Source organism: Nanorana parkeri, unplaced genomic scaffold, assembly GCF_000935625.1.
Source record: "Nanorana parkeri isolate BGI_ZX_2015 unplaced genomic scaffold, ASM93562v1 scaffold573, whole genome shotgun sequence".
Classification (NCBI taxonomy): domain Eukaryota; kingdom Metazoa; phylum Chordata; class Amphibia; order Anura; family Dicroglossidae; genus Nanorana; species Nanorana parkeri.
Genome location: NW_017306841.1, coordinates 88,275 through 113,353, shown reverse-complemented (window position 1 = coordinate 113,353; position 25,079 = coordinate 88,275). Strand labels below are relative to the sequence as shown.

Sequence of the window (25,079 nt, the reverse complement as noted above, 5' to 3'; positions counted from 1 at the left end):
GTGACAAACCCGATCTTCCCCTCTTAAATGCGGTAAGATATAATTGTGAAATCGGTCCAAAAGAGCGTTCATGTCCATCAAGCAAGCTATTGCCTGTAAGAGCCCATAACCAAGGCATCTGGTCAACTCTGGATGGAATAAAACATTGACTCTAGTTTGCTGGCTAAATAAATTGCTGGAGCAGTCATCACAACGCTGCCACTTCTTGCAAAGGACTCACAATACACACACACACTGGCTGACACACACACATTCGCACACACTCGCACACACACACACACACACACACTCGCGCACACACACACACAAAGCCAATATGACATTGCTACAAATACATCAACATGTCAATGACCAAAGTGAGAGTTGTGACTTACCATAACAACAGACGCCCCCAGTACCATGAATATCATGGTGTTAGCGCTCATGTGCATATAGATGGAATTGACAAGGTGGTGTCTGTTGCCCCCAAAATAGCAGGTACTCTTCTTCTCTTGCCTCCCTCTTCTCTGCAAAGGTCAGAACTGGTCAACCCCCCCCCCTTTCTCCCTCCACCTCCCCCACCCCAAAAAAAAAAAAAAAGCTGCAATCCTTGATGTTGAAGCAAGACCCCAAAAAAGAAAAAAAAAGAATCCAGTTACATACAGATGAAGGCAATCAGGATCATGTTGGTATAGTACTGTATTGCTCTCTTTAAAGGCTTAATAGCAACCCCCCCTAATTTTTTTCCTCTTCTCTCCCTTCCTTGGATTTTCTTGTGGGGGTCGAATCAATCTTGGTCGCCTTTCTTTGCTCTCCCCCCCATTCTTTAAAAAAAAAAAGAAAGCAATGTGACAAGCAATCCCTCTCTACCTCCCTCCCTGGTAAATTTTAGGAGTCACAAGGCTATCCAGGCAGACACCCCTTCTCTCTGCATCAAACGATCATTGATCCAGCAAAAGAAAAAGGAAAAAAGGAAGTCAATCACTCAAGGATCCTTTTTTTATATATCCTTGCAAAACTGGATGTTATCTCTATAGAGGAGCCCAGCAGAAGAGGCAAGTCAGCGGAGCAGCCTTCTCCATTGGCGTCATGACAGCTGATCACTTCCTAATCGTCTCTCCCCCATCATTAAACCGGCAAAAGGAAAGGGAAAAAAAAATCCTAAAGGCATAAGTGGGGGGTCTATATGCATGGATGGAGACAGCACAGCGGAAGTGGGGGGGAGCTGAGCCTTGTGTCCCCTCTAGAGAGGTGGCTAAACGTGATGTGTTGGAGCATCTTGCACGCCCTGTTCCCTTTCAGTGACATTGCAGCCACGATTGATATTCTGCACCATGCAGTACGCCACTGGGCTTCCACCTACTAGAATATGCTAATAGCATCATCCATTGTTTTAAGTGAATAGCAAGGATCTGGACAGCCCTCTCTAGAAAGCGGAACTCAGGTCCACCACCCTCTGGTGCCATGGGGGGACCTGGCCACTACCAGGCTGGGAAGCCAGTTATGCAACACAAGCCTGGGATTAACAGATGGGATACATATTAGCTATGTAATTAAAACTCCATTAAGGAAAAGACATGAATGCAGGGTGATTTTGGTCCTTGGCATCCTTGGCATGTGAAGGGTTAAGGCATGCAGTGCTGTTATTAGATGCAGCAGCGTTCAAGACATATATGCAGCTTGGAAGGCTGTAAGAGGCACATAGCAGGGATGCTGAGCAAAATGCAGTAACCAATAGCAACCAATTGGATGTGTAAAAGAAGCAAGAGCAGAAAAGATGATATCTGATTGGTTGCTGGGGGTTACTGTCTTTTGGGGACCATGGATTCTCTTGTCACCCCTCTCTAGAAAGTGAAACTCAGGAATGAGACAGAAAGCCACACACACCCTTAGTTATCATACACACAACAAGCCCACCACCCCCAGGTGCCATGGGGATACCTGGGCACGGTCAGTTATGCAACACAAGCCTGAGATTAACAGATGGGATACATATTAGCCATTTCATTAAACCTCCATTAAGGACTGTGGCTGCTCTTGTCACCCCTCTCTAGTGATTTAAAGAGAGATTTAAATAAATGGCTAATATGTATCCCATCTGTTACCTCCAGGCTTGTGTTGCATGCCTGGCTTCCCTCCCTTTGCATCAGCCTGGCTTGCAATCAGACCAATGCCCGGGTACTCCCAATGCACCAGGGTGTGGTGGGCTTAGTTTGTATTTTATAGGGAAGAGGGTTGCTGTCTCTTTCTTAAGTTTTGCTTTCTAGAGATCGGAAGAAAGCTGAACTCAGGAAAGAGACAGCAACCCCTTCCCTATCACACACACACCAAGCCCACCACTCCCTAGTGCCATCCTGAATGCAAGATGCTTTTGGTCCATGGCATCCTTAGCATGTCAGGGGTTAAGGCATGCAGTGCTGTTTCATGCAGCTTGGAAGGCTGCAAGATGCACATAGCAGGGACGCTAAGCAAAATGCAGTAACCAATAGCAACCTACTGGATGTGAAAAATGGTAGGCAGAGCAGAAAAGATGATATCTGATTGGTTGCTAGGGAGTTACTGCACTTTGGGGATTGTGGCTGCTCTTGTTACCCCTCTCTAGCTGAACTCAGGAAAGAGACAGCAACCCCCCACCCCTTTCCCTATCATACACACACCAAGCCCACCACCTCCTGGTGCCATGGGGGGACCTGGGCACTGCCAGGCTGGTGCAAAGGGAGAGAAGCCAGTTATGCAACATAAGCCTGGGGGTAACAAATGGGATATATATCAGCTATTTAGTTAAATCTTCATTAAGGAAAGACATGAATGCAGGATGCTTTTGCTGCTTGGCATGTCAAGGGTTAAGGCATACACTGCTGCTGTTAGATGTAGCCGCATATATGATGTACATGCTTGGAAGGCTGCAAGATGCACTTGCGTTGCTGAGCAAAATGCAGTAACCAATAGCAACCTATCGGATGTGAACAAAAGTAGCCAGAGCAGAAGAGATGATATCTGATCGGTTGCTGAGGGGTTACTGCACTTTGGGGACTGTGGCTGCACTCGCCACCCCTCTCTAGAAACTGGAAACTCAGGAAAGAGACAGCAAACCCCCTTTCCCTATTATACACACACCAAGCCCCCCCACCCCATCCCCCTGGTGCCATGGGGGTACCTGGGCACTGCCACGCTGGTGCAAAGGAAGGGAAGCCAGTTATGCAACACACGCCTGGGAGTAACAGATGGGATACATATCAGCCATTTCATTAAACCCCCATTAAGGAAAAGACATGAATGCAGGATGATTTTGCTCCTCGGCATCTGAAGGGTTAAGGAATGCAGTGCTTTTATTAGATGCAGCTTGGAAGTCTGCAAGATGCGCATAGCAAGGATGCTGAGCAAAATGCAGTAACCAATAGCAACCTATCAGATGTGAACAAAAGATAGCCTGAGCAGAAGACATGATATCCGATTGGTTGCTGGGGGTTACTGCAGTTTGCAGACTGTGGCTGCTCTTGTCACCCCAATGAATGAATGCTGACTACTATTCTCCTAATAATGGTCCATCTACACCATGCTATATCTGATACAAAATGTTAATCATTGCTGTTTAATGGCCTTCTTGCAGTTTATTGCATAGGTAAAGAGGTGTAGGGATAAGAGGGGTAGGGATGAGAGGGGTAGGGATAAGAGGGATGGGGATGAGAGGGGTAGGGATAAGAGGGGTAGGGATGAGAGGGGTAGGGATAAGAGGGATGGGGATGAGAGGGGTAGGGATAAGAGGGGTAGGGATGAGAGGGGTAGGGATAAGAGGGATAGGGATGAGAGGTGTAGGGATAAGAGGGGTCGGGATAAGAGGGATAGGGATGAGAGGGGTAGGGATATGTAAGCTCTATGTTGGGGGAAATGTGCTATTTAGGAGTGGGAAGGGACTTTGGGGACCTGTCAGTTACTCCTCCACAGTTGCTCACAGTTGCCATCTAGTGGTGCATTTGCTAATATACTGCTGGACCTACAATGCAGGAGGGTGGTAGGAATAGAAAGTTATGGAATAGGTGGAAGGAAGATGTATCACTGTTTTTTATGTCCAGTGATGTCTAGATAATAATAGCCTACATTGTGTTGGCTGCTAAAGGCAGCTGAGACTTTTTTACTCTATCTTTTGTAAGCCAAAGAAGTTGTAAAGTCCCAGCATATCCTCTACTGTTATAACATCAGCATTGTAATAGGAATACATACTGGAGTTGTTTTTCATAATGCAATGAAAGCAAACTTGGAAAAATCCCTTTTATGTAGTGAGCGCTGCCTTCTGTCTGCCCATCACTTTCAATACCTTCTTGGATTCCCAGTGTGCTTTGTGTCTTTTCCCTGCTGCTTTAAGTGATGCAATCTCTACATATCCCATTATGCATTGCTCCCAGCAAACAATGATGACGGTCCATTGTTCAGATGTTGAGTTGGAGCTCAGAAGGCATGCACTGTGAGAGTTGTGACACAAGGAAGTAATAATTGCAGGTATCAGTGAAGTTGTGTCATTGAGGAAGTCCATCCTATGGGCATCTTCAATAAGTAAGTTTACAAACTTCTAGGTGGATCTGGTTATTAGGAGCGGGATAGAACTTATAGAAATACAATATAGAAATACCGATTTGTTAGTTTTCGACCATAGATATCCTTTAACCCCTTCGTGACTGACGACGTACAGTGTACGTCGCCAGCATCGGGGCTGTTTAAACAGACTCCCGGTGACTTTTGCCGCCGGGACTCTGTTTAAACTTGTAGAGCCGACTGTCAGCTTTACAACAGAAGCGATCCTGGCGACTTACCTGTCGCCAGATCGCTTCTGCGTTAGGGTTGCCACCTGTCCAGGATTTACCCGGACAGTCCGGTCACTAAATATTGGGGTTTAATAAGGAGTTGCGCTAATATTGCGCAACATAAAAATTTGCAACTACCACCATTTTATTCTATAGGGTCTTGGCATTCAGAAAATATATAATGTTGGGGGGTTTTAAGTAATTTTCAGGCCTAAAATGTGGAATATAACATGGGTACAAAAAATGAAAAAAAGGCCTCAGTCATGAAGGGGTTAATATTCTTTTGTTTTTGGTTAGTGACATCCAACTAGACTATGTGTGTGTTCTTCCCTGCCTTCCTGTCATGCTGCTTGATAGCATCTTTGCAGGCATGGGCACATACACTGAGTGGCCAGCTTATTATGACCACCTGACGTTTGTAGGCAAATTAGCTATAATTTGGCGCTGAAGTTGCTAGAGGGCCAGACCATTATAAATAGGGAAGCAGGTTGTTTACCACGACAGTAGAAGTGATTATTTCTGAAGATACGGGTAAACAACGCGATTTAACAGCCTTTGAACCTGGGATGATTGTTGTCGCTCGGAGCTATGGTGTGAGTATCAGCAAAACAGCAGAATTGGTTAAATGTTCAAGAGCAGCTGTTGGTAAAGTGTTTAAAGACTGGACTGTCAGCGGAAAATCTGGGTCTGAACGTGCGAATTGTGGCCGTCAGCGACTCGTCAATGTTAGGGCAGAACAGAGAGTGGCAAGACTGGTACAAGACAACAGAAGGGTAACAGTGCAGTGTCAGATTCCTCGCATCACCTTTCAGCATCTCGTGGAGTCACGAGGCGGCCCAACGAAGTACTGATGGGGTGGTCATAATAATCTGGCCACTCAGTGTACAGTATATTGTGGTCTGTAGGTTGCACTCAATGGAATTGTCTTTTTTTTTTTTTCAACCTTTGTAATTATGTAATATGGGCCAATGTGACATTTTGTGTAGGAGCCCCGAGAGCCTTTTACATTTAGGGGCTATTCACACCTCTCTGCTATGGCATAAAACACTGAAGCAGCCATTCTCAGCCTCTGTGGGGTACGGCAGCACCGTGGTGTGTCATCTGGCTTAGTCAGGGGTGCTGTCAAATTTTCGCACAGCGTCATGTTTTTCCATGGTGCTCAAGACCTGCAGGCTCTAATGTGAAGAAGAGATTCTGATGTGAAGGTGTAACCTTACATTGTTTTTTTTATTTTCTTTTGCATGGGGCCCCCCTTAAAATCCATAGCAGGCTACTATCTCATATAAGGTCCTGGTAAGGATTTTGGGGTGTCAAGAGATTTTGCGTACTTAAGTGTCGTGGCTGAAAAATGTGGAGAAACGCTGCGCCAAAGGGAGCATTTACCATTTATGCCACCAGTCCTTAAAAGAGAACTATGAGGTGAGTGCTTTTCACTCACCCAGTAGTTCTAGCCGACCTGTGACAATGAGACTGTCACAGGTCGGCTCAGTAGATCGGGAAGTGAGCGAATACATACCGGCGTTTGCTCACTTCTCGATCCTGTCACGGCAGGGAGCCGTGACAGGGGAGGGACTGGACGGGGAAGGGGGGCGGCTGTCAGTCACGCAGCTGGGCGGATCCAGACATAATTGTCGGGATCCATTTCAGCTGCGGCGTCTCAGTATACCGTGAGCTGTAGCTCGCGGTATACTGAGCTTAGGGTGACGGGAGGACGCTAGTTTGTGTCCTCCCGTTACCCTAAGGATAACTATGGGGAAAAGCCCTAACCTCATAGTTCTCCTTTAAGGACAATTCTTCTGTTGTTAATTCCACCGCAATTCAGAGAAGGTCTTGGATTTGTTGTTTGATGAATACAAGGTGTTCTCTAATTGGACGAGATGGAGAAGAGAGGCGGATGCTGTCACAATCTCCACCTCATCCAATTAGAGAACACCTTGTATTCACTGAAACAAAGACAAGGGGGGTGGCAGGCAAAGTGCAATGGCTGCTCAGCTGCACAATATTTGCAGTAAGCCTGCCGCCCCCTTTCCATCCAGCCAAAACATCCCAGGTTGCCAAGAGCTAGTTGGGGAGGTATGTAGGGGCCATAGACATTTCTCCTCCCGGCTTTTTGCAACCTGGGACCCTCTGGCCAGCGTCTTACCTGCATACACATCTACCTGTCCTGCTTTTAGCAACCTGGGATACTCTGGCTGGCGACCCACCCTGCTCTTAGCAACCAGTGACATCACCGGTTGCCAGGAGCTGGATGGGATGCCGATCAGAGCAGTGGAGCACCCCCCCCACCCCCCAGTCAAAAAGGATCAGGACACCCGTGATCACAGCTATCACTGTATGTGGTGCAGACCACTGCACTGATATTTTAGCAACCCCAGTGACCCTGCAGAGATCACATATCGATACTTACAACAGGTCATGCTGAGCCAATGAAAGTTGCCATACAAAAAAAAAAAATCAATCCTGGAGTTGGTTTCATGGCAACAGAAACCCGGACACAAGATGTCAGGCAGACAGGGGCAACCAAAATTAAGATAGGGGCTACTGCTCCCCCCCCCCCCCCCCCCCCCCACTGAAAATAGTCTCAACTGTGATATTTACATATGAATGGGCGGCGCTATTTACATATGAATACGCCGCGACTCAAATCTTCCCAAAAAGTGTTCGGTTTCGCTCGAAGAAAAGGTGGCAACCCTACCTGGAGTTCTTCCTATAACGAAACCTAAGATGCATCTAATCTATACATTGTAATGTGGTACTTTTAGGAAAATCTAATTTGGGGTATATTTGGTGGTTTCCTGCAAGCACATCTTTATGGAAGAAGGATAATGCATGAGGTAGCACTGTACATTCATGGAGCTTACAAACAACAATCTCTACAGGACAATGTGTATAAAGATTATGTAAACCATACACAATATGGACTTAACACATATTACAATGCTTGCATTATCATGAGCACAATATGTACAGGGGCCCTCAGTCAGCTTGGTAGGAGAGAACTAGCTTCCCCAGCAAAAATAATGCTGAGATAATGAGATAAATCAGCTGTGGGGTGTACTGTTAGTACCAGCGCATGTACTCAGGAAGGCGAGCATGAGACATCATTGTCACACATGGATTGGCCACCACAGAGTACAGACCTTAACCCCATTGAGAATCTTTGGGATGTGCTGGAGAAGACTTTACACAGTGGTCCGACTCTCCAATCATCACTACAAGATGGTGAAAAATGAATGCGACTCTAGACTGAAATAAATGTTGTGACATTGTATAAGCTTATCCAAGCGATGCCATGGCCAATGCTTGCCGTAATCAAAAGCTAATGTCAATCCAAAACAATATTAAGAGTGTTTGACTTTTTTTTTTGGACAGGCAGTGTAAATCATCTTCGGGTGCAGAGGCCATTAGGCATTAGAGTTAATACCCAAAAAAAAAAAAACGACCACACATCATGTCTGAGTACATTTCCAATTTATTACCTATTATATTACAGATATTAGCATTCATATTTGCAATCTGCCATAAGTTATTTCAGTGAGAACTTCAGTCAGCACACACAACAAAAATAAAATCGTCCACCGATTAAAAAAAAACAAAAAACTTTCATAATATATCAGGGTACAACTACCTTCTTAGCTTTATCTATAAGTCCCAGAAGTCCTTGTACCGGAATTAAAGGGCAATGCCACACGAGTAATTTTGTCAGAGCTCCTTTGTGAAAGGATCAGCGTGTCCTACTGTCCTCCACACTGAGATCGTGGAGCAGTCCTCTCCATGAAGAATTTTTTTACTCCGTCTTTTGTGAGAAGCTGTTAAAGTCCAGCGGCCCCAGTTCCCAGATAGCATGCTAATTAGGGATGCGCCGGTACATGCCCAAATGCTCCGATGCCTGGACCGTATACCCGAGCTTCCGGTGTCAGGAAGCCGGGCATCGAGTCATTACCCACTCCCCGGCTTCCTGATTAGCCAGAAAGTTGGCTTCATGCTCCCTCGTCACCTGGTGATGGAGCATGAAGCCAGCTTCCTGGCCAATCAGGAAGGCAGGCACAGTGTAATGACTCACTGGCCGGCTTTCAGATCGGTCGAGAAGCTGGCCAATCAGGAAGCCAGGCAGTGAGTCATTACCTGCCCCCTGGCTTCCTGATTGGGCAGAAAACCGGCTCCATGCTTCATCAGATGGTGACGAGGGAGCATGGAGATGGCTTCCCAGCTAATCAGGAAGCCGGGTGGCGAGTCATTACATGTCACCCAGGTTCCTTAATGGGACTTCTGGTATCAGTATTCAGTATCGGCGAGTACCGAAAAAAAAATATTGGTACTCGATACCAAAAAAAACACTATCGGTGCATCCCTAAGCTATTAATCAGTACTGATATGGGGGGGTTTGGGGGTCTGCTTTGCGTGAAAACCATATAGCGTACAAGATTATCATGTATGCTACATGGCCCAAAGTCTGTGGACACCTGACCAATCACACCTACTATATGTCCATATGTGGAAACCTCTACAAATGATTGAGTTCAGGTATTTCCGTTGAAGGTTACTTTTGATGCTACAGCATACAGACACATTATAAACAATTGCACACTTCCAAACTTGTGGCAGCAGTTTAGGGAAGGCACTTTTCTGTTCCAGCATGACTGTGCTCAAAACCAGCTCCATAAAGACATGGTTTGATGAGTTTAGTGTGGAGGAACTCAAGTGACCTGCCATGAAGACCTGACTCAACACATGAGATAAACCGGAACGCAGTTTACTAATCAGGTCTTCTCGTTCAACATCAGCAGTTGAGCTCTTTGGGCTGTATAGGCACAAATGTCCACAGATAAGGGAAGAAGAGGGCAACTTCCTATTAATGTCCATGGTTTTGGAATGGATGCACCACAAGCTTATGTTGGTACGTTTGTCCCCTGTACACAGACCTTTGGCCAAATAGTGTATGCTGAGGACCACACTAGTGGCAGACATGCATCGTCCCAAACATGCTCAGAATACCTTATTGTACAAGGAGCCCTTTGAGCTATAGCATGCCAAAATCTGATGTGGGGTGTTACCTTTTCTATCAAAGTATATTCAAAAACAAAATTCAGACACAATTAAGTGGCGATTTCCATGGCTTATCTATTTCTCCAATTAGTGTTTTGCCTGAAGTTCTGACGGTGTTCCTACCGGAGCTGACCACAGACCTACCAATGTGCTGTTACCCCCAGGCAGCAAGAAGTTTAAACGTAACTAGCACCAAAACAAAAGTCATCTTTCAGATATAACGCTTCTTTCTTTAAAAAAAAAAAATTAAAATAATACTTATGCAGCACAATCAGAGGAAAGCCAGACTTTTTTTCTTCTTTTTTTCCATATACATCTTTCAGTCTATATTTTCTTTTCCATATATACACAAACGTTTGTACATCCCTGCTTGTTCTGGACAAAATACCTGAAGGGAAAACACTTTGCAGGAGAAACACAAGAGGGGGGGAAACAAAACCAAAATGGAATCGGAACATTAAAAAAAAAAAAAAAAGTTGTTTTTTTTTGCTTTTTGTTTTTTTAGAATTTGGTTTTCCAGAAATATGATATCATATTGTAGATAGAATAAGGCTTGGCTGGACTTGCATTAATAAAAGCAGACAGTATGAAGGAAGGTTCGAGCACTTTTGTCCTCAAAGTCTTGTAATAGTTCATCAATTTCATTCTCCATATCTTCTGTGTGTTGTATCTGTAATGAGATGAGATAAAATCGTTAGGAGCATGAACGAAAATACAAGATAAACATAGAAAAGGATCATATGTATTAGAATAGTTGCTTCCGTAATCTTGGTGGCTTCTTGGTGGAGTAGATACTTGCAGTGACTACACAACCACAGTTAGGCGGATCCATTAAATAAATTTAAAAAAAAATAAGTGTCTGCGCTGCCTTTATCCATCACTGAAGCTCAACGCTGCTTTTTACAGTTTAACTACTCTGCCAAAGAAAGTGTAATTCTGTGCAACTCATTTTGAGCCCAGAGGGTGACACCACTTTCTCCTTAATAGTTAGGGAATACAGTGGTGGCTCCTCGGTACCTGCTGCTTCATGGGACAGTGAATCGAGAGAGAGAGATAGATCGAGAGAGAGAGAGAGATAGATCGAGAGAGAGAGAGAGAGATAGATCGAGAGAGAGATAGATCGAGAGAGAGATAGATCGAGAGAGAGATAGATCGAGAGAGAGATATCGAGAGATCGAGAGAGAGAGATATCGAGAGATCAAGAGAGAGAGATCAAGAGAGAGAGAGATCAAGAGAGAGTGTGCCGCCCCAATAGGGACATAAAATATGAGATGCATAGCCTCAGTTAATATTAGTATTGTTATATAGGTTAGAATTTATATAGTGTGATTTGCCTAACTATTTTCTCATAGCTAAATTCATTTGTTATCCTATGCTGCCATCTAGTGGCCTTTTGTTGTAACAAACATGCTTTCTGTAATTATTCCTCATGTGACGAGGTATTTCCCCCTAGTGTATGTAGCCCCACCCTTCTTCCTGTGTGCAGTACTTCCTGTGTCATGGAAAAGCCAGCAGCCACATGTAACAGGACACACATATAATCTGCACAGTACGTAGGAAAGGCATCATTTTCTGACCGCACAATACTATAACCGTTCAACTGCTGTTCCTATCATCTGCTGTAACCTGATGTAAAAGAATAAACACCTCTTTTGAATGAATCGGTATTGACGAGTTCAGCTATCTGACGAGGATTGTCCGCAGTGAGTATATCTGCTTATACAGGCCAGGCATAGAGGTCTCAGCAAGGGATATATTTCGCTATCACAACGATCGGAGTCAGAATAGAGAGATCAAAAGAGAGACTTTGCGCCGAACCACTGAATTCCACCTAGTGGCTAATGTAGAATCCGGGTGGTAGGTTTCTGGCCTCTAAAAAAGGATTCAATCTAACTGGTTATTGGTCACGCTGGGACTTTAACATGTACTTTTAAATTGTGCATTTGTTCCACGCACCAACATCTAGGATTGGACAACTGTAGGACAGAAAGTAGCTTCTTGGAGCTCATCGTCCTATTATAGAACTGCAAGAACCATTCGATGGATAAAGGCAGAATGACACCCTAGGAAAGGAAGCAGCTGATATTGATCAGGCACAGAGAAGCCAGCCTATTTGCATCGTCCGGATTGCCATGGGGTCATCAGACACCAACTACATCCTTTGCTTGTGAAGTAACAGAAGGGAACACAGGTTTAAACAACTGTGCTATCCCCCTAGTTTATTGCAGCAGCATGAAGGTTCTAGCTGGGTCCCCTGGTCATCCTCCAGGCCTTAGGCTCCTGCCTCAGCTTGATTTTTGGAAGATCTGGCTCGGAGTATCTTACTTTTAATGCAGCTTGGAATACAAAGCTGGGCCGGCTCACATGAACATGCCGTATCCACATTTCATTAGATGAGAAAAAAATACAGCAAATAAACTTACACATTGGCAAAGTTCACAAATTAAGAAGGCTCCTAATGTTGCTTCTTCATGATTATCTTGAATATCAACATTTATGACATGTACAGGTTGGCACGTTTCCTGTTCTCTAGAGTTCAGATCTGTATCGGAGAAGAAAAAAACAAAAACACAGGTTTATAAAACAGCAAATCACTCAGCAGTGCTGGGCACGGCATTTTCAGAAAGGCAAACTGAACCTTGGCTAAAGAACATTGGTGAGATGAGGAACCAATTACCTTCAAGTGATTGGACACTGGTAAATCAAAGCTGTAAGGACAGCCCTGCACAACCCCTCCCACACCCAGCCTGCCTCAGTTTTGTAGCCAGGCTCCTTTGTCTAAAGGTGGCCATACACTCTACAACCATCGCAAGACTTTAGTCTTGCGATGGTTGTACAGGGATTAAAAAAACGTACGATCTGCCTATCTTGGACAGGCAGATCGCACTCTCGATCATCGCAAGCCCGCCCCCCTAAGGGGCGGGCTTCCGATGACCGCAATGCTGAACGGGCAGTGTGCGCGTGCGCACACCGGCCCGTTCGGCATTTGTCTTCCGAGCACCGTTCTAACCAGCCGAGAATCGTACGATTCCCGGCTGGTTCGACAGAAGACGTGCGACCGTACAGTAGAAACGGTCGCACGTCTCCGTTCACACTGCTCGATTATCGTACGAAAAACCGATCGCATACGATTATCGTACGATAATCGTGCAGTGTATGGGCACCTTTATGGTGTACTCCAAGAAGGTAAGACAAACAAAATCCTGTTTTCTTGAGAACATCACAGGACATAGGGGTTTATTCTGGAACCAATGACACAGTCCAACAGAAGGACGGGCAAAATCACAAACAATGGCTTGTACTCCAACAGGGAACTATAACAGACAAAAGGGACCCATAAGTCAGAGGGATGACAAAAAATCTTTGAAGTCAAAGCTAACATCTGCAGAAGCCTGACATTCGCAGGAATGCCCAAGAAGCACTTATGCTTCTAGTAGAGTAAGCCTTAACCAGAAAGGGAGGAACTTCACCCTTCGGCTTTAAGGCCTGAGTGACAGTACGCAGAACCAACCTAGCAATAGTGGAACGAGAAGCCGACTGTCCCACACAAGCCTAAATGCCGATTCAGGCCAGGCTGGAAGAAAGATGAAATTAAACCCATGGAATATCTCCTGGGATGGAATTTCCTCCCTTTACACCAAAATAAACCTTCCAGCTGCAATAGCAGACCTTTGGAATGACCTTGTCTGCAGAAGCGGCCCCTCAGGCCACCTATGGGAGATAAAAATGGTGTCAAATTTGAAAGTGGAGCAGTGGTGTCCCAAAAAAGGAAAACTTGATAGAAGAGTCTTGATGTAGAAAAAGTGCAGAAAAGTATGTGCTTCTCTCAGAGCAACGAGAAGGATTCCTTTCCTAGCAAAAAAACTGAGACATGCTGTGGGCAGGAAGGGGAGGGGAGAGGAATAATATAAGGCTGTCCTTAAGTTTTTTTATTTGCCAGTGTCCAATCACCTGAAGGCAGCTGCATAGCCCATTGGTTGCAGAATTAACTTCCCGAGTCCTGTGATGCATGATCAAGAAAATATTTTCTTCTTTCAGTTCTGGAAAGATAGACAGGTATATTCTGTTCCTAGTCTGGAAAAAAAGGAAACTAATGCAGCTACCACATCCATTGACTGGTGAGCTGCAATTTATAACAAAAACGTTTGAGTTCAACTTTAATGTTGACGTTTTTCATTTATGTTTTATAAACAAAATCTGCTAACTATGTATGCAGGATCTATTGGTCCTCAGTCAATGCATTCTGATCAGTCTTCCCTGACTAAATAACGATTAATAGGAAGGAACCTCGGCCAGAAAAGCCTCCTCTATGTGCCTCTGTATTGCTTTGCTATTAAGAGTCAGACTTCCAGGCTGAGCCCCACCAATTTCATTCCATTGTCAAATGAGTAATTCAGTTGCTAATAAGTTAATTCTCAAGGAACAGGAGGATGGTGGTTGGTAGGACTGACTCTTCATGGTAGGCTCCTATTAAATTAAGGGAAGCTAGTTCCAAAAGAGACACACAAAACAGGTTCCTTTAACTGACAGAGGTAATAGAAGGAATGCTGTGGTGCCCGCCCCAGTGAAACTAGTGTCACAGGTAGGATGGCGCAATCTTGTTGATTAGGTAGATCTTTGCCCCTCCAAGGTGGCCTACCCCTGCCCTAAAAGCAAAAGCCTACCTGAAAAAAAAAAAGAAGATTTTTCAGGTTTGGGCTGATGCTGGCGATTTCAGTCACTCTTTATCATTATACCACGCTCAGACTTTAGTATCTGTATCAGCTCTGTCTACCTCTTCCTATGACACTCTTGCATTGATCCATTTAACATTACAGAGAATAAGGCAGAAGCAGCAAGACGACACCAACGCTCGTCACTGATGGCCACTGTGGGAGGACATTCTGTAGTTTCATCGGCATCCAGCCAACACGGATATATCCATTTTAATAAAAGCGATTATTATCTTGGTGATGATAGCAAACCAGAGCATTTATATCATGTCCAATCGCAACTAAAAACACAGGACTATAGGACTTTCTCTACATGTTACATCTACAAACCATTCTTACCTTCAACTACTTGATCATAGACTCTCTCCTCGCAGGTGATCACTAGGTCAAAATAGTCCTTGCAGTTCTGGAACCTCTCCGGCCGCGGCTTGATCCTCTTATTTCTGTCCAGCATGTGCAATATACCGTTCTGTGTGTATCTGAATTATCGTGAATTAAGGAACATTGGCAACCACTTTGTTCATCTTATACAATCAAACAATGACTTTGGTATTTATTACAGATCAACTTATATGGCAACTCCAGCCCAAGCTTATTATTGTTTTTTCTGTAAAAAATAAGTCAAGGCAACTGGACTTGCTGTATTTTTCTTGGAGACGTTTCACTGGTCATCCAACCAGCTTTCTCAATTCAGAATGGCTTGTACAATAATTCTCTGGGAATAAATATGGTGAATGTTGCTCCAATCCACAATCTGTCACAGCCAGGTGTTAATTACATTTGCATAATTGGAGTCTAGGAGGTGTTAACCTGCACAGAGAGAGGTATTAAAACAGCATTGTATGTGGCAGACAATAGAGGTCTCACCCCCCACCCCACCTCAAGCTTGGCTTCTCAATTTTTACATAAAGGGCCTCTTTCACACCTGTTAAACCAGTCCTCCTCCCTGTCTAGGATGCGTACTTGAGACTGTCTCTATCTGGCTTTTACTTGCAAAGATTGTTTTTTTTTCCACTTCCTGGTTGAGTGAGGTGCTGGTGATGTAGCCCTGGCCTTACAGATGCATCGTGGGAAGACCACATCCTGAGGAATCTCATAGGTACGTGTCAAAGTCATGCAAGATTTCAGGACATTTTTTTTCGTCCTCAGATGTGCACTGTCACATGTTCCAGGGGGCTGGCCCAGAGTTCCAGGAAGTAAAGGGAGATGAATTCATCTGCCCTTAATGAAAATGGCTGCAGTGAGAGGAAAGGGGAAGAAAAAATAACGAAAGCAATGAATAAAGCCGCAATTATCTATAACTGTTTGTAGATTGCTATTACTATGTTGTCATTTAAGAGACCGGTAAAGTTCCAATTTAAGAGCAAAGTTGTTGTTGTTTTTTGCCAGCAATGTTTCTCATCGCCAGTCCTCAAGTACCTCTGATGGACTGTAATTCCAGAATTTCCTTTACCTTACACAGCCCATTCAACTGAGGGACATGTTGTGGTACTTGTGGACTGATTTTGAAAAACAAACACTGTTACTGCTCCATGGGTGCACTCATTCTTCACCATCACCCCCCCCCCCCCCCTCTTTTTTTTTTTGTTTAAACGAGAAGTGTTGTAGTACATGTAATACACTCCAAAGGTAAATGGGAAGTCAAGGCTATGTTAAATAAGATGAAAGTATTTACTGGTGCCTAAAGTTAAAAGAATTATGGGATGAGTGAATTACACTCATTCCAATAGTCAGAGCCAATGTGCGCCAGTGAAGCGGTCACACGTCGGCTCAATAGATCGAGAACTGAGCAATCACATACCGTTCCCGATCTTCTCCCTGCAGAGATCAGTGACTGTCAGTCACCACTCCCCACAGGGCTTCCCTCCTCCAGCACTCATTGGAGATACAGACAGGGGAGGGCGTGAGCACAGCTGGCCCTGCCTCCAGAGAGGCTGAATCAGGTAGTGGGGTGGATCCCGACAATATTGTTGGGATCGGTCCCAGCTGCATTTTGGCTCTGCACTGTCAGCATATAGTGGGCAATAGCACGCTATATGCCGAGTTGTGGGTCACAGGAGGACATAAGTAAATGTACTCCTGTGACCTTAAACAGGTCTATGGCCAATTTACATATATAGGGTATTGCAAGTTTCTTGTTTTCCCATGAATTGCATTAAGGCAGCCTATTGAAATCAATGGGCTTCCGACGTACCTATGTGTCTCAGAAATGGGACACATCACTAATTTTTGCCACAATGTACGATGTTGCAATACCTTATAGTGACACCAAACATAGGAGCTAAACCTTAAAAATGCATTCAAGTACTTAACAATATTGTATCTTATTTGTGCATCACTCGGCTGTAAATCCTCAAATTATCCCTGAATTGGTGCTGACACTGTCCTTCCTTCTGGAGGGTGGCTACTTTTGTTCCCCATGGTCCCTGTGTGTGTTGTAAAGTAGTCATCGCTCCAAGCTCGCTCCTGTGATGGACTACAATCTCATGTTTAGTTTACCACTTTGTATTGAGATTGTAGTCCATCCCGGGAGTGAGCTTGGAGCGATGACTACTTTACAACACACATACAGGGACCATGGGGAACAAAAGTAGCCCCCCTCCAGAAGGAAGGGCAGTGTCAGCACCAATTCAGAGATGATTTGAGGATCTACAGCCGAGTGATACACAAATAAGATACATTTTTGTTAATAGTTAGAAAGGTACTAGAATGCATTTTTAAGATTTAAAAAGGAGAACTATGAGGTGAGTGCTTTTCACTCACCTCATAGTTCTAGCCGACCTGTGACAATGAGACTGTCACAGGTCGGCTCAGTAGATCGGGAGGTGAGCGAACACATACCGGCGTTCGCTCACCTCTCGATCCTGTCACGGCTCTCTGCCGTGACAGGGGAGGGGCTGGATTCCCCTCTCCCATAGCGCTGACTGGCGGAAGATACGGGGGAGGGGCGGGTACAGCTGGCTCTGCCTTTAGATAGGCAGAGCCAGCTGTCAGTCACGCAGCTGGGCGGATCCCGGCATAATTGTTGGGATCCGCTTCAGCGTCTCAGTATACCGCGAGCTACAGCTACAGCTCACAGAGCCTAGGGTGACGGGAGGATGCTAGTTTGTGTCCTCCCATTACCCTAAGGAGAACTATGGGGAAAAGCCTTGTGTTGTCCTAGATTGTTCCCTTCTCCTGCCTTCCCCAAACTCTTCACCCTTTAGTGAATAGCCCTGTAATTCTACGAGTTTAGAAATGCCCTATAAATGCATGTATGTCAATGTCAGTGTGAATGTTGGGGGCCAGTGACTGGAGATGAGGGTGGGTTTTTTGCAAACCCAGATCACCAGAATTCACCCAAAATTCTGACTGCCAAGCACTCCTCCCAACCCAATCCATGGCAGCAGTTGCGATGGGGGTGTTCCTCTCCCCTTGGTGACGTATAGCTGCAGGGCGGGGGATGCTTCTCCCTGCAAGTGATTGGATCGGGAGGAGGGGGTGGTGGTTAAGGTTTTGAGCAAGCTTAGGCAAACTGAGTGCGCGCAACAAGTTCAGCCTCTTCCTTACCAGTGTTGTGGCATCTCACCTGCACTCCATATGGTGATGTAGACCTTTCTCTTTCTAAATAGCAGTGCTCAAAGTGATGACACCATGTGTTTTCACGATATGAAAGGAATCACCAGCACTCTCAGGATGCAAATGTCTTGATTTCTTTTATTGAACATGCGTCACATGAATCAATCAAGAAAACGATTTAGGGCCTCGCAGGGTCCCTTCCTCAGGGAGACAGTGACCTCTATGAGCGCACTATGTTTCCCAGAGGAAGGGACTCCGTTTCCCGTGCTTGAAACATTTGTTTGATCGACGCATGTTCACCATCCTGTGAGTGATGGCGATTCGTTGCATCCATATCATCCCTTCCAGTGACACTGAATTGCAGCAAGCAGCATTCCAGGCTTTCTAAGTAGTACAACGGCAGCAAGTGTCTGAATCTGCCCCACGCCACCAAAAACAAGGAGAGCCGGCATCTAATGTATGAACATTGCTGTCAATAGCAACCAGATCCCTGTAGTAATCATTTTAGTGTACAACAGGTAATTAATATAACGAGCCAGCTGCTGCGGAAAACGCACAGCGGGTCCATTTGTGTTTTTTACACATCTTTTACCCAGGATTCACACATCTTTCAATTTGAAAATGTGCGAATCTTGGGTGAAACTTTGTTTACTAAAAAATAGACCCCATGCACTTTAATCAGTTTTTTTTTCTGAATCCCATATACCTGTACCAGCTCAAAGACCACACTAGCTCAGGTTTGCCGTTTTGACATTTGCACGCACACCAATAAAACATGTACATGGTGATCCGATCCGTTACATTTATTGCAGTAAAGGAAGCTAAATAATTCAACACCAGTTACTACAGCTGGAAAAAACTGGGCAGAAAGTAATGAGAAGGGATGGAAACAGAAATAAAGTGTACATTACAGAGAAATATAGGGCACAGGTAGAGACTACAGCGGCAGAACGAGGAGGACCAGCAGAGCCAAACATACTGAATAGGAGCCGAGTTTTTTCTATGAAGGGTTTGTCAGTAACAAGATTTATGCCTCTGAAGGGCCATATTCAGGCCGTTTGATGTGGGTTAGGACACTCTTTACAATGCTTTATTTACTGAAACTTATCTTTATTGCTACTTCTTTCTACAGAGAGCCTGAATCTTGGTTGCCAGTTTACACTGCAGGCCGCCAGTTTTTGTTTTAAGGCATTATTGGGAATGTATGGATATTTTATTATGTTCGAACATTTCTTTCTGGTCAAGTAAATTGCTAAATGTAAATGAAAGGAGCTTTAAGATTTTAATTTGTAATAAAGTCGTTGTTTTCATCCTTTGTTGCATTTTACCTGCAGCTGATCCCCTGCAGCCACTTCCCATCTACATGTACTCTAGTGATGGCAACATTTCTCAGGGCGAACATCCCGGATCTATCCCGGTGTGAGGTTTGTTTAAAAAGCAGAACTCTGGGCAAAACGGTTCTTAATCATTGCAGTGGGGTTACCCCCGTACTGCAAGGATTAAGTGCTCTTTTTTGACTAGGTGCTAAAAGAAAAAGAAAAAAAATCATACTCACCCGATCCTTGGAGCTGGCTTGCTCTCAGACCAGTTATGTGCAGTGGGAGTCCACAATAGGCAAGGCATTTCTCCCTGTACGCACCGCCTCCTCCCAAACCCAGTCACCGAGCTGTGTGGAGGAGGGCAGGGGAAGGGAGGAGACTGGTAAGGCATCACAATTTTTTGTATTTGACAGCTTGGACCAATGGCACTTTGCCAAACTACCCAGAGCTCAAGCCTCTAACAGCAAGTAGAGGCTATGAGAAAACAAAAGAGAAGGGCGCCCACCCTAGTGCAGATTGTTTTTAATGTTGAAAGGTAGCAAAACAGAGTAGAAACATACTCACAATGGTAGATCAAATGAGAGCATTCAACAAAAACGTAGAGGACATTGGTGAGACGCTGCACAGTCAGCCTGTGTGCCAGCACAGAATGCCTGCGTTAATGCGTTTCCAGGGTCACGCCCCCTTCCTCAGCAAGTAGAGGCTGTTGCACCTCTGGCTTCGCTATGTTAAGTTGCACAAGCAGAGGGGAAGCCCACTGTTGTGTAACCTAACTTAGCTGTCAAAAGCACTGCCTGTAATTAACAGACAGCGCTCCATCCATGGCAGGTTACACAGCGGGGAGGCAGTCTGAATGGAGAAAAAGCGGTGAGCTTCAGACTTGAAGCAGACAGCTTTTTCCTCCATAATACTAGGCGAGGCTCTGCCTTACCTGCCTCCCCTGACCGCACGGCCCCGTCTCAGTCGAGTCTCAATTCTTTGGCAGGTAAAACAGCTTTGGTTACAGTGGAGAAGTCGCTTCTACCGGACCCTTTTTTTCGGCGGATTTTGCTTTTTTTCCTATGGAGCCCGACGGAGAAGGTCGCGCTACCGTCGCCCTGAAAGTCTCGTTATCCCGGCCGCTGCAAAAGGTATGTCGCTACATGTGTACGGGGTCTTAGGTCTTGTTCACACCAAATGCAGACCAGATCCGGTCAGGTTTCTGCACACGCACGACGCGTTTTTGATGCGTTTTTTGCATGAAAAGCAGCTGCAGGTGTCAGTGAGCAAACAGGCAGTGTGATAAGGAGGAGTGGTGGGGGGGGGAACAGGGGTGGATGGAATACTGCATTTGAGGAACTACTAGTATACAATGCCCTGACTGGCGAAACGGAAGGGGATTGGGGGATGGGCACAGTTGGCTCTGCCTCAGAATAGGTAGAGCCAGCTCTCAATCCCACAGCTGGGTGGATCCAGACAGTATTGTCGGGAACCATCCCGGCTGCAGCATCTCAGTATACCGTGAGCTGTAGCTCGCGGTATACTGAGCTTTGGGTGACGGGAGGACGCTAGTTTGTGTCCTCCCGTTACACTTATGAGAACTATGGGGAAAAGCCCTGAACCCATAGTTCTCCTTTAAGGCTTACATCTACCGCAACATTTACAATTGCGTGGGATCATGTAGACTGGCACTATCAAATGCTGCCTTTGAATATGAACACAGCACTAGTCAGAAGCAAAACCCAGTATGAGGCCAAGTTTGGCCTTGTTCGACTGGAATCCAAAGGCAACTCAATAGCACCTGCTATGTCCAAGCAAACACAAGGCAGGTCAAAAGCAGCCTCAGAATTATCCTCTAAGCTACACTAGTGAGGTAGAGACCGGCAGACTTGCATATGTTGTGTTTCAAACGTAGAAAAATTATTGTCCATGTTTGTTCTAAGATCAACAGCTGACAGCCATTATTACATATCATTTCATCCCCATGACTTCAGCCTTCACTAAAATGAGCTGCAGCAACTAGAGAATGGAGTAGATGAAAAATTGCCTGCGTCACCCTAGGGTAACGGGATTTCCCCTCACTTCAGAGATTTTCTCCCATTTCCTGTTTTGACTAAAGAGCAGGAAGTTAAAGAAATGTTTTTCAGGCTCCAGGGAAAACGAAAAGGCGTTTTATCAATTCCTTACTTGCAACTAAAAAAAAAAGTTAGATTTAGATACTCTTAATTTCAGAATCAAAGTATTTACTCTGTTTCTGTGAAAATCTACCTATGCAGTGATTTTCTATAAAGACATTAAATATGGAGCTCAGAGTGCATTCTGTATACCTGCTGAGTATCATCCCCAGGTGTTGGGCCAACAAAATATATTGAGCAAAATGACTTAAGGCTGGGTTCACACCAGGGTGACTCTGCCCCCCTGCGACGCAGCCACTCGCAAGGGACGGAACCCGGAAGATGCCGGAGGAGAGAGTGGGGATCGCAGACAAGGTAAGTCCTACGCTGTATTCCCGAGTGTGGCTCGTGGTTACCGCTTTGTTAACCCCGAGCCACACTCGGGAATACCAATGGAAACGCGTGGAAAAACGCCCCAAAGAAGCTCCTGTACTTGTTTGGGCGTAGGGCGTTTTTCAGCACGTTTTCACAGGCGGAAATACGCCCAGGTGGGAACCATGCCCATAGGGAAGTATGGGATTTCACTGTTTGAGCGTTTTACAGTGCTTCGATCAGCGCTGTAAAATGCTCAGGTGTGAACCCGGCATAATACAGATGCCTCCATGCTAGAGAAAACCATCTGTTGGTGCAAGAAAAAATAAATAAAATAGCATGAAATACATTGCGACGGTCGCCCTAGTAGAAATAAAACCCACATGCGAGTTAATTTATAAGGAAACCTGTGCTGAGATTATATGAAAGCTGCAATTGCTGACCTACCCTTCACAAATTATTAACTGCTTGGCAACTATGCTGAAATATTTTTGGAGTCACTGACCTGAAACAAGAATGAAGATATGGATTTCTGACCTCACTTTGATTCACTTGCTGCTTGTTCTGGGGTTTTGGAGAACGATGACTAGACAGCCGGCATTTTTAGAAGGAAGAAAGCATTGGTATTTTAAATACATCATTCAATTCAGGCTTCCTTTACCCTGAGACAAAACATGGCACCTGAATGGACTATGATGGATGCAGCCATTGAAAAAATTCACAGCCTTCACAGAAAGGTTTTGATATTTACTAGAGCACAGCCCCTGCCAACATGTACGTTTTCTTTTTATTATGAAATTAAGTGGCAAAGAAAAAAAAAATAGTTGTGTGCTCAATGTAAAATCCTTTTCTTGGAGTCCACTGAGGGACACAGGAAGTTTTTCAGCCCGGTGTTATACTGCCGCCTAGAGGACTGGACACTGGTAAATGAAAACCCATGGGCCTGCACAAGATAACCAAGATTTCCTAGTTGGCGAAAGGCAGAAACTACCTTAGGCAGAAGGAAGTCCCGGGCCTCAAACACCACCTTATCCCTAAGTAAAAGAAGAAAGGATAGCAGAATAAGGCCACTAGTTCAGACACTCACTTGCAGGGAATGGTTACAAGGAATGTCTCTAATGGGTTCAAATGGTGGTTTCAGAAGTGCAAAAAAGAAATAAAACAGATGAACAGGGGGGCTACATGCAAGATTGCTTGTACAAAAGGTGTAGAAACTGACAATATGCTGAAAGCCAAACACTGGTCCAAACCCAGGTGTAGGAATGAGAGGATTCATCCCATGTCCCAGTTCAGGCTTGCCCCATCTCTCAGAACTTGGGTTTAACAGCCATGCCGTTATAGCCAGTGACCATGAAGCAGGGTGGTAAATCAATCCTTGAGACAGAAGAACCAGATTAACTGTACCCACGGAGCATCGGCTTTCCATATTGGTGTACGACATCCCCCGGGGCCAGTCCAAAGCAATGACCAACTGGCCCTGGAACCCTCTTGGGAGTAGAGAACACTCCACCAGATCCAGACATTGCCCGCTGAGAAAGCCTGCCTGCCAGTTGTCCACATTTGGGATTTACATGGCAGACAAGGCTGGAACATTTAATTCTGCCCAAGTCAGGATACAATTATGCTGCAGTGAGACTTCTGGTTCCTCCCTGACTGTCCCCAAGTCCCCTGCACCAACAAGGTGCCCAGGACTTCTCTTTTGGCCAACAGGCTGGTATCAGTAGTGAGACTTTTAAAAGACCGGGAGGAAGGACTTCCACGTTTCCATATCAGGATTACAGAGCCACAGACAACCTAGGTGTCCGTGCCAAACAAATCTGTCTCTCAAGGGACTGGACAACCTTGTCCTACAATGACAGAGGCTTAGCATGAAACTGGGCAAACTTGACTGCCTTGAAGGAGGCTGCCATTAGACCCAAGACGCTCATGCATAAGTGGACAGTAGGACGCCTCCTAGACTGGAGAGACAGAATCTGAGATGGTCTAATGCTTCTCCTCAGGAAGAAAGGCTCTGACCTGTGCTGTGTCCCAGACTAAACCCAGATACTTTGACTCCAGCAAATTGGAGGGTCAAAGCCAGGATGTTTGCACAGACTGTTCCCTCAGCAGGTAGTCTAAGGATCCCACAAAAGGGATTACATGAAAGCGAAGCAGGGCTAGTACCGGTGCCAACACCTTGGTGAATACCAAAAGAACAGACAAGAGGCCGAATGGCAGGGTGATAAACTGTTAGTGTAGAGGACCATGAGCAAAGCATAAGAAATGCTGAACCACTGCAAAGAGAGTGACCTGCAGCTATGCATCCTTTATACCAACGAAAACCAGAAAGTCTCCCTGATGAAGGGATGCTAGGATAGACCAAATTTCTGAGCCTGAATTCAGATATTTACTGCTTATAGATTCAAGATGGGGCGCATGGGTTTGGGAACTGTTAAAAGGTTGGAATAAAACATTCTGCCATTTTGATCCAAAAGACCTTAGAGAGGGCTTGATGGAGATCTGCTAATTTGCATGGTGACACAGGAAGTTTGAAGGTGAGAAACAAAAGGATGGGGTAGGTGGAAATTGGGGGCACACCTTCATGGTGAGGAAAGTTTGTCTGAGGATTTGGCAGACTGAGCCATAGATCTTGCAGGTAGACTGGAAGCCAAGCTTGGGGAGGGGGTCTGGACGTGGATGGCTCAGGAGTGGAGAAAAGATATGGATGTTTAATTGATGGCAAGGAAGACCTTGCAGTCTAAATTTTAGCAGAGTTATTCACAAAAGGGTGAAGAGTTTGGAGAAGGCAGGAGTGAACAATCTAGGACAACATAGCTGAACTGGAAAGTGAGCCGACCTTTAGAATTTTTCCAAATCAGCTATTTTGTCCTAGATCGTTCACCCTTTTGTGAAAAACCTTGCAAGCTTTTTCCGCAGAGGAAGAAAGGTACTCTTACCACCAGTAACATCCTTCATAATAGATATCCAGAGTAGATCCGAAGAGACGTTTCTCACTTAAAGGCGGTACTCGCTACGGGATGTGGTACTGCAAAAGCCAGGCTGAGAACGGCCATGCTGGATAGCTGCAATCAGAGAGTCCAGCTCAAGTAGCAGTGAAGAGAAGAGAATCTTGATTGATGAAAAAAATGTTAAAAAAAAAAAGTGCTGGTCTCACACAGAAAACGAATCTATCATCTTAAGACACTGGCAAAAAAAAAAAAA

At 45.1% G+C, this 25,079-nt stretch overlaps 2 protein-coding genes across 2 annotated transcripts in view; both read right to left on the bottom strand.

Annotated features, from left to right (window-relative positions):
* The window catches only part of TMEM240 (transmembrane protein 240), a 59,276-nt gene extending 50,024 nt beyond the window's left edge, over positions 1-9,252 (bottom strand). The window contains exons 1-4 of the mRNA XM_018562364.1: positions 9,240-9,252; positions 5,329-5,331; positions 375-538; positions 1-93 (exon numbers count right to left, since the gene is read on the bottom strand). Coding sequence (XP_018417866.1) covers positions 1-93; positions 375-431 — 150 coding nt within the window. The 5' untranslated portion in view covers positions 432-538; positions 5,329-5,331; positions 9,240-9,252. The remainder of the gene's footprint in view (positions 94-374; positions 539-5,328; positions 5,332-9,239) is intronic.
* Positions 9,253-10,006: 754 nt separating this feature from the next.
* SSU72 (SSU72 homolog, RNA polymerase II CTD phosphatase) overlaps positions 10,007-25,079 on the bottom strand; it is a 46,947-nt gene continuing 31,874 nt past the window's right edge. The window contains exons 3-5 of the mRNA XM_018562351.1: positions 14,876-15,015; positions 12,248-12,366; positions 10,007-10,494 (exon numbers count right to left, since the gene is read on the bottom strand). Coding sequence (XP_018417853.1) covers positions 10,393-10,494; positions 12,248-12,366; positions 14,876-15,015 — 361 coding nt within the window. The 3' untranslated portion in view covers positions 10,007-10,392. The remainder of the gene's footprint in view (positions 10,495-12,247; positions 12,367-14,875; positions 15,016-25,079) is intronic.